At 41.0% G+C, this 13,213-nt stretch overlaps 1 protein-coding gene across 2 annotated transcripts in view; it reads left to right on the forward strand.

The window, feature by feature from the left end:
• SRGAP1 (SLIT-ROBO Rho GTPase activating protein 1) overlaps positions 1–12,988 on the forward strand; it is a 321,930-nt gene extending 308,942 nt beyond the window's left edge. For both annotated transcript variants that reach the window (XM_074402841.1, XM_074402840.1), the window contains exon 22: positions 4,059–12,988. In XM_074402841.1, coding sequence (XP_074258942.1) covers positions 4,059–4,436 — 378 coding nt within the window. In that variant the 3' untranslated portion in view covers positions 4,437–12,988. The remainder of the gene's footprint in view (positions 1–4,058) is intronic.
• The last annotated feature ends 225 nt before the right edge of the window (positions 12,989–13,213 follow it).

Genomic DNA, 13,213 nt, shown 5'->3' on the forward strand with positions numbered 1-13,213 from the left:
AGCAGATTAGATTGTGAGAAGTTTAATGTGTTTTTTAAAAATTAAACCAATTTTAAGTATACAGCAACTTCTCAGCAAAAATCAAAAAGGCTTTGACAGTTTTATTTTTTTCTGTTTAAAGTGCTATGCAAGGCCCCTTTGAGGCATATTTACAACCAGCAATATTTTACTACAATTGAATTTAATGATTTGAAAAACTCATAATCTCACTGCTTATAATAAGCAGGTAAAATATAATTTGGGTTAGAGAGACAGGGATTTAGGTGCTTAGAGGTGGGAAGGCATATAAAGGTCTGTTAACTCTTTGACTTCAAGAATCAGGAAATTTTTAAAATTGTAAATCATAAAAACAGGCTGGGCACAGTGGCTCATGCCTGTACTCCTAGCACTTTGGGAGGCTGAGGCTCATGGATTACTTGAAGTCAGGAGTTCAAGACCAGCCTGGCCAACATAGTGATACCCCGTCTCTACTAAAAATGTTTTCAAATTAGCTGAGTGTGATGGCAGGCACCTGTAATCCAAGCTACTCGGGTGCTGAGGCACAAGAATCACTTGAACCCAGGAAACAGAGGTTTCAGTGAGCCGAGATTGCAGTATTGCACTCCAGCCTAGGCGACAGAGTGAGACTCCGCCTCAAAAAAAAAAGTAAATTATAAAAACAAAAACAGATAACTAGGCTCTCCACATGCCTCTGAAGTAAATACTTATAAAAAAGGCAAAAAATCCGTATGTTTAGCCACAAATGGAAATCACATATGAAAGTAATAACTTGAAAAGTGATGTCACGCTCATAAAATGGCTTCCAGATTTATTTTTTATCTTGCCATCTCTAGCCTTCAGATTTTCCCATGGACAAGTGAGCATGCCATTATGGTGTTCCAAAAAATACAAATTATTTTATTAAACAAATTAATGGAATACCTGACAGATTTTTTAAAAGACTACCACATCCGTACATAATCATCATGTCTTAGTTTATTCATTATTGGAGACTGTGATTTAATATCAGATTATTCCTTTAGCAAATCTTTGTTGAGCATTTATTGTATGCCAGGTCTCACACTAGCTTTTTTGCAAAGTTAACCAGTAGCCACAGCCTCAAAGTGCTCACATTCAATCTAGTCAAAGAAATGAATAGGGAAATCAGTTAACCATTAAACCATGCCATGAGGGTTATGCTCCAGCTGAGTGGGAGAAGCCCTGGGAATATGCAGGGAAGAAACATTTCAGTCAGACCAGGGCAGGGGTTCTCCACTCTAGCTCAAACAACAGTCTGCCTTTTTCTTTTTTCTTTTTTCTTTTTTTTTTTTTGAGATGGCATCTCACTCTGTAGCCCAGGCTGGAGTGCAGTAGCACGATCTCCGCTCACTGCAACCTCCACCTCTCAGGTCCAGGTTCAAGCAATTCTCCTACCTCAGCCTCCCAAGTAGCTGGTATTACAGGCATGAGCTACCATGCCCAGCTAATTTTTATATATTTTAGTAAAGACGGGGTTTCGCCATGTTGGCCAGTCTGGTCTTGAAATCCTGACCTTGAGATCCACCCACCTCGGCCTCCCAAAGTGCTGGGATTACAGGCATGAGCCACTACACCCAGCCTCCTTTTTCTTTTTAAATTGTGGTTTAAAATAACAATAATAATAAAATAAAATTTACCATCTAAACCATTTTTAAACGTATAGTTCAGCAAAGTATACACATTGTTGTGAAACACCTCTTCAGAATGTTTTTGTCTTGCAAAACCAAAACTAGGTACATATTAAACAACTCCCATTTCACCCTCCTCCAGTCCCTGGCAACCACCATTCTACTTTTTGTTTCTATGAATTTGACTCCTTTAGATACTACATATAAGTGGAATCATATAGTATTTGCATTTTTTGTGACTGGCTTATTTCATTTAGCGTAATGCCCTGAAGGTTTACACATGCTGTAGCATGTGATAGGACTTACTTCCTCTTTAAGGCTGAATGATATTCCTTTGCATGAATATACCGTATTTTGTTTATCCTTTCATTAATGGGGCACACTCTACCTTTTTGAAACAAATTTATTGTAACACCCCCCAACCCCCCTTTTAATATCTGAAATAAATTGACTTTTTTTTTTTTTTAAGACACTGTCACCCAGGCTGGCATGCAGTGGCGCCATCATGGCTCACTGCAACCTCTGCCTCCTGGGTTCAAGCAATTCTTCTGCCTCAGCCCTGTGAGGAGTTGGGCGTGTGCCACCACGCCTGTCCATCTGAAATAAATTGATTGATAATATATCTATTTTGAAATATATATATAAAGCTCTAAATAGAATATAAAATAAAAATAAAGGGAAATTGACATTAAAACAATTAAATGTTATTGCAGTTAATTACTGACTACACTAGAAGACAAATGAAGTAGTGAAATGCTTTTTCCTACATGGTAGTTTCCATTAATGCAGTAATTAAAAATACATGTTGATATAGGAGTATTAATTGAGTTAACTCAAATTCCGTGAAAAAAGGATCCAATCAGTGGTGATGCATTTCTCCAAAATATTGAACAACCCTTGGTCATACTGTTCCAATAAAAACAAAAAATAACTTGCCTAAAACAAAGAATAACATTCCTAAAAAATTTAATGCCATCAAAAATATTTTGTGTTATATGTTAGAAAAAGAGTTAGGTTCTAGACTCAGGTAATTAAGAAGAGAATTTTCATCTATATAAATGTCTGGAGGACATTCAAAAGTTGAACAAGATGCAGGAAAATTCGTTGGATATTAACTCACCAAGGCACTTGCAAGATACCTAATATGTCTGGCCCTGCCCACCAACTGCCGATAATGCAACCTTGTTACTGTGACTTTAAAAATCACACCATACATCATATTACAAAAATGCCCTTTATGAGATAGTACCACTTTCATTGAAATCCACTGGAAAATGATATTGGGGAAGACTTAAGCTGAATTTCCAAGAACTTCTTGGAATTAGCCAAGTGTATAGTAAGTGCACAAAAATTTGTTGAATGAATAAATGAAGCCGATTTTTTAATTCCTATAATATTATATTTATTTATTTCTTGATAAATTATTGCAGTATCTAAATTTAAGCTTTTATCATAAAAACTGACAAACTTGGCCAAGTGTGGTGACTCATGCCTGTAATCTCCACACTTTGGGAGGCCAATGTGGGCAGATGATGAGGTCAAGAGTTCGAGACCAGCCTGGCCAACATGGTGAAACCCTGTCTCTACTAAAAATACAAAAATTAGCCAGGCATGGTGGCAGGCACCTGCAATCCCAACTACTTGGGAGGCTGAAGCAGGAGAATTGCTTGAACCTGGGAAGCAGAGGTAGCAGTGAGCCGAGATTGCACCACTGTACTCTAGCCTGGGTGACAGAGCAAGACTCTGTCTCAGGGGAAAAAAAAAGTTGAAAAACTTTTCAAAAGTTTTCATAAACTTTTATCATAAATTGAAATAGAATTCTATATAAGAAGTCAGCATGAAGTCATGGTGGCTTACACCTATAATCCCAGCACTTTAGGAGGCAGAGGCAGGAAGATTACTTGAGCCCAAGAGTTCAAGACCAACCTAGGCAACTAGCAAAACCCCATCTCTACAAAAAGTTTAAAAATTACCCAGGTGTGATAGCACACACCTGTGGTTCCAGCTACTCAAGAGGCTGAGGTGGGAGGATCACATGAGCCTAGGAGTTTGAAGCTGCAGTAAGCCTATTCACACCACTGCACTCTGCCTGGCTGACAGAGTGAGACCCAGCCTCAAAAAAAAATTTTTTTTTAAGTCAGCCTGCAAGGCAGAGACCATTAGAAGGCTACCTAGGGCCTTAGGAAGCCCAATGTTTGATGCATGGCCCCATGACCCATTGTATCTTAGTCTCCTGAATCAAGAATCAAAATAATTGTGTGAGATGGCATTAGGTTTATATATTCTGCAGACTATGGAGTTAAAATATACTCTCTGCTGGGCTGTTTACTTTGAAATTAAGTGTCTGGGTTTCTATACATTAATATTCATTATCAGTCTATGCTTTCTGTCTTTCTGATTATTCTTCAATAGGATATTGAAGAAACGATGAACACAGCTTTGAATGAACTCCGAGAACTGGAGAGACAGAGCACAGCGAAGCATGCCCCTGATGTGGTGCTGGATACCCTGGAACAAGTGAAAAACTCTCCCACCCCTGCCACTTCCACGGAATCTCTCAGCCCTTTGCACAACGTTGCCCTCAGGAGCTCCGAGCCTCAGATTCGACGTAGCACTAGCTCCTCCAGTGACACAATGAGTACTTTCAAGCCCATGGTGGCACCCAGAATGGGTGTGCAGCTGAAGCCTCCAGCCCTTCGGCCAAAACCTGCTGTTCTTCCAAAAACAAATCCTACCATAGGACCTGCCCCACCTTCCCAGGGTCCAACAGACAAGTCTTGCACAATGTAAAAACCAGCTGAGCAAGGCCATGAAGGGAGGTGACTTAAAAAAGAAAACGAATTAGTGACAAAAGTCACTGATCCCTAACTTTCCTTAGTTTTGTGCTTATAACTGGAGATCTTTTGGCTTTTCTATGTTGTCGAATGTAATGTCTGAGACTAGCTAAATTAACACGGGCATTTGTATTTTGTAATTTTTTTAAATAACTGGACATATGTCATTTTAAGGACAATAGAAACACTTAGACTTACTTGAAAATCCAATGCTGCACCACTTGTAATGAAGGCAACACCGCTCTCCACATTGTACAGTGCTTCGGGGTTAGTGTAGCCCAGGTGAGTCAGAAATGTTGGGACCTGAAGGCAGGAGAACCCGAATTCCACACCTCATTGGAGGATTGCCAGTGTTGGTCTGTGGCACTTGGGGTAATGGCTGAAAGGTGATAATGGCATTGTGTGGTAGCTGACAATGAGCACCTTCGGTTCCATGTGGGGCGGGATTTAGCGCATGCACAAGACTTGCAGTTGTCTGCATGGGACGATCCCAGTGGGACTGTCAGCCCACAGCTCGAGTGGGTTGGATGCTTGCCTCTTTCCTAACAGTCATTTCCCTGGGTCCAGCTTAAAGAGTCAGTGGAAGCGGTTGGAACCTCTGCTGTTATTGCTTGAACTTAACCTGGGAAAGGAGGGGAAGACACCATCTCCAAAGCTATTAATGTCACTCCTTTTGCAAACATGATGAAGCCCCGGAGATTTCCAAGTCCCTCCCCTACACTTATGACTAAAAGGATTTGATTTTAAAGACTTTTAGTGACACTACCACACAAACTCCTCCAAAGATCTCTTGTTCAGCAACTGCCCAGAAAATGTTTCTATCTCCCCTAAATCCCTGTGTTCTCCTCTGAGGAAATGAAAGCAAGAAGTACCTGAGGTCTTGGTTCCTGCAGTGTTCTCTTTTGACTGAATCACCTAGGTTCCTTTAAACATGCTGCAAATCCCGGACGTGGTGGTACACCTGTAGTCCCAGCTACTCAGGTGCTTTACACAGGAGGATGGCTTTGAGCCTAGCAGTTTGAGTCCAGCCTGGGCAGCATAGCGAGTACCTGTGTCTTCAAAAAACAAAAGCTACGAAGGCCTGATGATCCTAAATTTGAAATCCCAACTGTCCTCTCCATTTGTCTTTGAGCCAACCCCAAACCGGCTCTGCGTAAGAGCCATGCAGGAGATTACCCTGTGGTTCTCACCCAGTTGTGTACCTCAGAACCACGACTTCTCTTTCTCTTTTCCCTTTTGTTGTTTTGTTTTTTGTTTTTGTACGTGGTCTCTATATAACTCCCATAATTAGCTGAACTCTCAGTTAGGGACCCTCTTTCTCTGGCATACTAGCACACAGACAATTTCTTAAGCCCATATTTATGCTATATTTTCCCTCATTTTAAGAAAATTTGCTTTGAATTTTATTCTACCAGCAGCAGCTGATGTCACCTGTAGACCTATGAGCATTTTATCTACTCTATCATTGAAGTTACTGATAAAGATTTTTGTTGTTGTTGTTGTTCAGAAAAATGTATTTCCCAGAACTAATCCCTCTGGCCCACCATTAATTTCCTTCTTGATTTTGCTTCAAACTGGCAGCCAATTGCACCTCAGAGTTACACAGTATAGATTTTACTTCGTCGGCCCGTAGGTGACTGCATTGAGAAGTGAATCAGGATCTGTACTAAAAACCAGATCATTACTTTGATCTCTACCTCAGTTTGCCACTCTAGTCATTCTATTGCAGGAAGAGATTAAATTGATGAGATATTGTTACCTTTCAAAGTCACACTGCTGGTTGCTTGCCTATAGCCTAATTCCACAAATGGATTGAATAGTGGTTTTTTCCCCATGTATTTCTAGATATGATAAACTTTTAAAACTCTGAACTTTTAGAGCTATCCTTTTTACCCATTTTGAAAAAACTGCCCAGGTCAGCACCTTGTCCAGCCCCTCCCCATTTCTCCTGAGCTTTCGGGGTCCTTCAGCAACTTTGGACACCATGACCCAGCCAGGACTGAGCTTTGAATAGCACTGTCCCTTTTAAACAATCCTGCTTAGGAAGTTTAAACGTTCCTAAATAATCCCCCACTGTTTTTTTTTTTAGGCAGAGTCTCACTCTGTCCCCGAGGCTGGAGTACAGTGGTGCAATTTCATTTCACTGCTACCTCCGCCTCCTGGGTTCAAGAAATTCTCCTGTCTCCGCCTCCTGAGTAGCTGGGATTACAGGCGCTGCCACTATGCCCAGCTAGAGACAGGCTGGCCTTGAACTCCTGCCCTCAGGCGATCCACCTGCCTCGGCCTCCCAAAGTGCTGGGATTACATGCGTGAGCCACCATGCCCAGCCATTCCCCCACTTCTTTAAAATAGTAAAAATTCTTAAAAACCATATTCCTTGTTTGATGGAAGAGTAAGATGTTAACAAAGGACATCAAACAGGCAGAGGTGTCTTTGAATTTATCGTTTTCAATGTCTTTTATGAGCTCCAGCCTTAGCTTTTCAGATCTTCTGCCTGCTGATCATTTATTCAGCCTTCTATCTGGTCATCCTCTGCCACGGCTACTCTCTCTGGTGTGTCCACCCATGATGAAATGAGGATTGCCTTTCTGTGCTCCCCATCAGGACTCTGCTGTCTTGGCTACAGAGGTTGTGCTGCTGCAGAGCCTCAGAGGCTGTGCCTTCTTTCAGGAAACAGCTCCTAATGCTCTCCCATCACCCACTCACTTTACCTGTCTCCATCTTACTTCCCTATACTCCTATTGTCGCCTTGAGGCTTTTTTTTTTTTTTTTTCAATTCCAAGTGAAGAATATAACCTCAGAGTGAGTAAAGACTCAGTAAAGACTCACCTCTCCTTGTTTGGATTAGTAAATGTCTTCAGATTCCAGAGATGAGACAAGGTGGCCACTTCACAAAGAATCCAGAGCCATGCTCAGCAAAGCTCATTAAGAGCCCCTGCAGCTGAGAAGGTTCACCTGGTACACAGCCTTCTTCATAGCCACAGAGGCAGCACTCAGGGGAGGTGGGAAGCTACAGGGAAAGGAGAGAGAAGGAGGAAAATAAGGCTTTGAGGTGTTCTGCCCCAGTTTCAAGGAGCTTACTGGGCTTCATGTGCAAGTTGGGGAGGGGCTCATTTTGATGGTGGGTAAATGATGGTTCTACAAAGATTACCTGACTCCACTTACACAAGAATATGTATTCACAGCTGATATAACTGTGTGTTCACATCCAATCCACAGAACTCACTGAAGGAGATTTACCAAGTCAGCCTTTTGGACTGGGTTGGAGTTTGGGGAGTGGGTTTTGGGATACAGAGAAACGTACTTAGTACACATTTTCTAATGGGTGTTATGTGAACTGTTAGAACCTGCTGAGTGGCACTTTGCAGAGCTCCATGTTCATGGTCAGTGTCAACACCATTCAACAGCTTTGCACATCTTCATACAACATAATCTGGCTTTGGTGCCCCTCGAGCCACCCAAAGAATAATTTATCGCAGAGTCCCACAATCTGCTGCAGTGCTGTGAACAGTTACCAGTGGATATAGAGCTTCAAGAGCCAAATTGTATCAGTTAAGGGTTTTCTAACTTTTGCCATTCACCCCCTCCCCCCAAAGAATGGATTTATAATTTAATCAAAGGATAAAGGGGAGTGGGTTGGTAGTGGTGTCCTTAACCTTTAGGAATGACGTAGCTCTGGAGTCTACACACTGAGAAACCTTCATCTCAGCAGCCTTGGAACTCCAAAGTTAAAGAGCCTGTGGGTCTCTTGAAGGGGGTTAGAGGATTCAGACTTGGGATGATGCTCACTGATTCCTGACCGTAGCCGTGAGAGGCCATGCGTGCAGGAAATGTGCTTGGGACTCAGTTTTGTTTTCGAATACCCACCACAGAAACCCTGAGACACAGAGCCGCTTAGAACTGAAGGCGCTACCCATGCCTACATAGAGCTTCCTACTGTAGACCACCTGCCACCCACCTCCCGAGCTGAGAACACAAGCTCCAGCTGGGCTGGAGTGTCACCTTGGTGCAGGGTGACTTCGGCAAAGTTTGTCAGATCCATAAAGCAAACTGGAATTTGACCTTTCACTCGCCCTAGTATACTTTCTTTAAAAAAAAAAAAAAGTCTATGTGGTATAATCAAGATGGATACCTATGTCTTTAAATTGCGTAGGGAATTTTGTATGTTTAAATAATTGTATTGGGTTCCATAATGCTTATCTTAGAAACTTTAGTAAAAGAAAACATGAACCGTGCATTTGTGAATGCCCCCTTTAGAGCATTCATCCAAGTTCAGTGTGTAGTGATGGTTATTATAGATATTTAAAGTAGAGTAAGTGGCTGTGTAACAGGAGAGACTGCTGTTTACCTGCGTACTGAAGGGTAACTCCTGCCCACGTAATTAAATCAGTATTGTCCTTTCCTGTCGGTTTGATCAATTGCAGTACCGGTAGCTTCCTGCTTGTGACTGTTACCTAATTGTGTCAATGTACATCTGTAGTATGTACATGTGAAAGTGCCTTTCTATTTAGAGGAGTTTTAGCCTTGCTCTTGTACTGTTGCCCAGCTCTGTGCCCCACCCCCATCTCCTCCCAATTCCTGCTGCCACTCCAGTGTTCTGAAGCTTCCGCCCTCTCCCCCGCCTTCTCCATCCCCGCCATCCTGTGCCTCGGTGCTCAGTAGTGTCCAGCTGGCAGCCCTGTTGGTCCTCAGACTGTCTCGTTTTCCTTGTAGACGTGATTGTGCCTTTCTCACCCCTGTGTCCTCCCATCCCTCTGCATCCGTCCCCACTCACATGCTGCTGACAGCATCGTGCTCTGTACTGCCTCTCACCATTTCATTCCCTCCTCGCTGAGGTGAAAATAAAGGGGGATGCTTTTACAGTTCTGGAAAGAAAAAAACATGTTTTGTTAATCTGTTGTGACAATGCACTTTTATGTATAGTACTGTACATTTTGGCATGTACCATGACAGGCTTCAGTATACAGTCAGGTTTGTTCTTCACAGTGTATCTTTATAATAAATAAGATAGTCTGGCCGCCTTTGTCTGCTTCTGGTTGATGTGCGTGTCCATGGTGTCTTCTTTCCTTTTTCTCATCACTACTTTTCTCCTGAGAGCTAGCTTGCATTAAATAATGTGAAACTTTTAAGCTTTAAAATGATGTTTTTATCTCACTTTCATTTCTTATTCATTTGGAAATAGGGTGTCCTGCACTGGGCTGTGGGTTTTGAGTCATGGTTTGGGGGCTCATGTGTAGTCAGAGAAAAGAGTCTTGGGAGAGTCTTAACTGAGAAGCTGAGAGCGTACCAGCTTCCTAAACATACACCAGAGTTAAATCTTTCCTTTGAGAGAGACTCTGGTATAGTTAACTGCGGCAAGCCCATCTTTGGTTTCATTGGAATAAATTGAAAAATAAGCCTTAGTTTATTTTTCTGTGCTTAGAACTCCCCATGTATTGGTATTTTTCTTCTTTCTTTTTTTTTTCTTTTTTTTTTTTTTTTAAGCTAGAGTCTCACTCTGTCACCCAGGCTGTAGTACAGTGGCACATTATCAGCTCACTGCAACCTCTGCCTGCCAGAGTCAAGCGATTCTCCTGCCTCAGCCTCCTGAGTAGCTGGAATTACAGGCACCTGCCACCACACCCAGCTAACTTTTGTATTTTTAGTGGAGATGGAGTTTCACCATGTTGTCCAGGCTGGTCTCAAACTCCTGACCTGAAGTGATCTACCCGCCTCAGCCTCCCAAGTTCTGGGATTACAGGCGTAAGCCACTGAGTCCAGCCAGGTATTTTTCTTTAAATATAAAAAAAAGATAGGAGAGAGATCCAAGATGACTGATCACTAGCAGCTCGGGATTGTAGCTCCCAGTGAAAGTGCAAAGAACGAGAGGACGCCACACCTTCACATGAATTCTTGTTGCTCATGAACCAGGAGATTCCCAGCGGAGGAGCCCCACGGGTCACCAGCATGACTCTTGTGACCAGCAAGGTGGTTTTGCCAGCGCCTCGGAGCGTCAGTTCTTGGTGCAGAGACAGAAAAGCACCATCAATCTTTTTTTTTTTTTTTTTTTTTTTGTCTTTTTGTTTTTTTCCTTTTTGTGGAGAACAGGGTCTCGCTATATTGCCCAGGCAGGTCTCGAACTCCTGGGCTCAAGCTATCCTCCCACCTCTGCCTCCCTAAGAGCTGGGATTACAGGCGTGAGCCACAGCGCCCGGCAGCACCATCAATCTTAACGCCGCTGATTTAGTCAGCGCGGTGGGTTGCTGAGATTTCGGCACTGAGAATCAATAAGTTGGACGTCCACTCAGAAACCCAGTTACAAAGATGGTAATTGTAAAGACCACAGATGGATAAATCTACAACAAAGGGAAGAAAACATCCAAAAAAGGCTGAGAATACCCAAGATCAGAACGCCTCTCCCTCAGCGGGGGATCACAGTTCCTCATCAGCAGCGAAACAAGGCTTGATGGAGAACGAGTATGTTCCAATTACAGAAGCAGGCTTCAAAATGTGGAAAATAAGAAAATTCTGTGAATTAAAAGAACTTGTTCTAACCCAATCCAAAGAAAGTAAGAACTTTGAAAAAAGGTCTGACAAAATGTTAACAAGAATACACAATTTAGAGAGGAATATAAGTGAATTGATGGAGCTGAAAAACATAATACGAGAACTACGTGAAGTATGCACAAGTTTTAACAGCCGAATTGATCAAGCAGAAGAAAGGATGTCAGAGGTCGAAGACCAACTCAATGAAATAAAACAAGAAGACAAAAGATTAGAGAAAAAAGGATAAAAAGGAACAAGCAAAGTCGCCAAGAAATATGGGACTATGTGAAAAGACCTAATCTATGCTTGATAGGTATACCTGAATGTGAAGAGAATGAATCCAAGCTGGAAAATACGCTTCAGGATATTAATCAAGAAAATTTTCCCAACCAAATAGGGCAGGATAATATTCAACTCCAGGTAATACAGAGAACACCACAGAGATATTCCTCAAGAAGAGCAACTCCAAGGCACATAATCGTCAGATTCACCAGGGTTGAAATGAAGGAGAAAATACTAAGGACAGCCAGAGAGAAAGGTCAGGTTACCCCCAAAGGGAAGCCTATCAGACTTACAGCAGATCTCTCAGCAGAAACCCTACAAGCCAGAAGAGAGTGGAGGCCAATATTCAACATCCTTAAAGAAAATAACTTTCAACCAAGAATTTCACATCCAGCCAAACTAAGCTTCATAAGTGAAGGAAAAATAAAGTTTTTTGTGAACAAGCAAGTACTCAGAGATTTCATCACCACCAGGCCCTTTACAAGAGCTTCTGAAAGAACCACTATACATAGAAAGGAACAAACAGTATCAGCCTTTCTAAAAAATACCAAAAAGTAAAGAGCATCAATATAATGAAGAATTTACATCAACTAATGGGCAAAATAGCCAGCTAATATTAAATGGCAGTATTAAACTCACATATATTATTATTAATTTTAAATTTAAATTGACTAAATCTCCCAATCCAAAGACAGGAAATTTGGATAAAAAAGTAAAACCCATCAGTATGCTGCATTCAGACCCATCTCACATTCAAGGATACACAAAGACTCAAAACAAGGGATGGAGAAAGATTTACCAACCAACTAGAGAGCTAAAATAAATAAAAAGCAGAAGTTACAATTTTTGCCTCTGATAAAATAGTCGTTAAAGCAACAAAGATCAAGAGAAGCAAAGGACATTATGTAATGATAAGAGGATCAATGCAACAAGAAGAGCTAAAGATCCTAAATATATACGCACCCAATACAGGAATACCCAGACATACAAAACTAATAAAGAGACTTAGACTCCCACACAATAATAGTGGGAGACTTCAACATTAATATTAGACAGATCAATGAGACAGAAAATTAACAGCGATATCCAGGACTTGAACTCAGATCTGGAATAAGTAAATGTAATTAACATTTATAGAACTCTCCACTTTAAATACACAAAATATACACTCTTATCAGTACCACATCATATCAACTTAGAAGTTTAAACGAAATGTTGGTTGGCTCCTTATTTGTTATTCTCTTCCCTCATTTTCTTTCATGTCTCCATTATTAAGGACAATTACAGGCATACCCATATTTAGACTGCATTCTAGCCCGGGCAATAAAGAATACCCCCAATCTCTCTCCCTCTTCCTCTTTCTCTTTCTTCCTCTTTATTCTTTTACTTATTATTCTTTAAAAATAAAAAATTTTAAAAAAATTTAAAAAAAGAAATAACCCTTTACAGTCATCCTCAACTGCATTTCAACAAGGGTACCCAAACACTCCAATGGGGGAACAAAAAAAAAAAAAAAAAAGATAACTCAAGGTCTAACAATATGTAGTAAATAGCTTTGTAAAACAATATAAGTCAGGTACCAGATTGAATAGTAGTAAGAGATGTAAAGTTTTAAACTTTTTTTAAAGTTTAAAAAACATGCAAATCAAGGAAAAACACTTTTTAAATAAAGTACAAAATACAAAGAGAAAAGTATACAAATCATTAATGTAACAATTCTCACAAGCTGACACACTGATGTATCCACCACCCAGATTAAGAAATACCACATTATCAGCATCCCAGAAGCTACTGTGCTCATGCCTCTATGAATGTAATCAGTATCCTGATAGTTCACACCATAGCGTGGTTTTACCTGTCATCTTAGCTATCTATAAATGGGTTCTTGCACTATGTAGATTTGGTGTCTGGCTCCTTTTGTTGAAA

The sequence above is a fragment of the Saimiri boliviensis genome, chromosome 7 (genome assembly GCF_048565385.1).
Source record: "Saimiri boliviensis isolate mSaiBol1 chromosome 7, mSaiBol1.pri, whole genome shotgun sequence".
NCBI classification, from domain to species: domain Eukaryota; kingdom Metazoa; phylum Chordata; class Mammalia; order Primates; family Cebidae; genus Saimiri; species Saimiri boliviensis.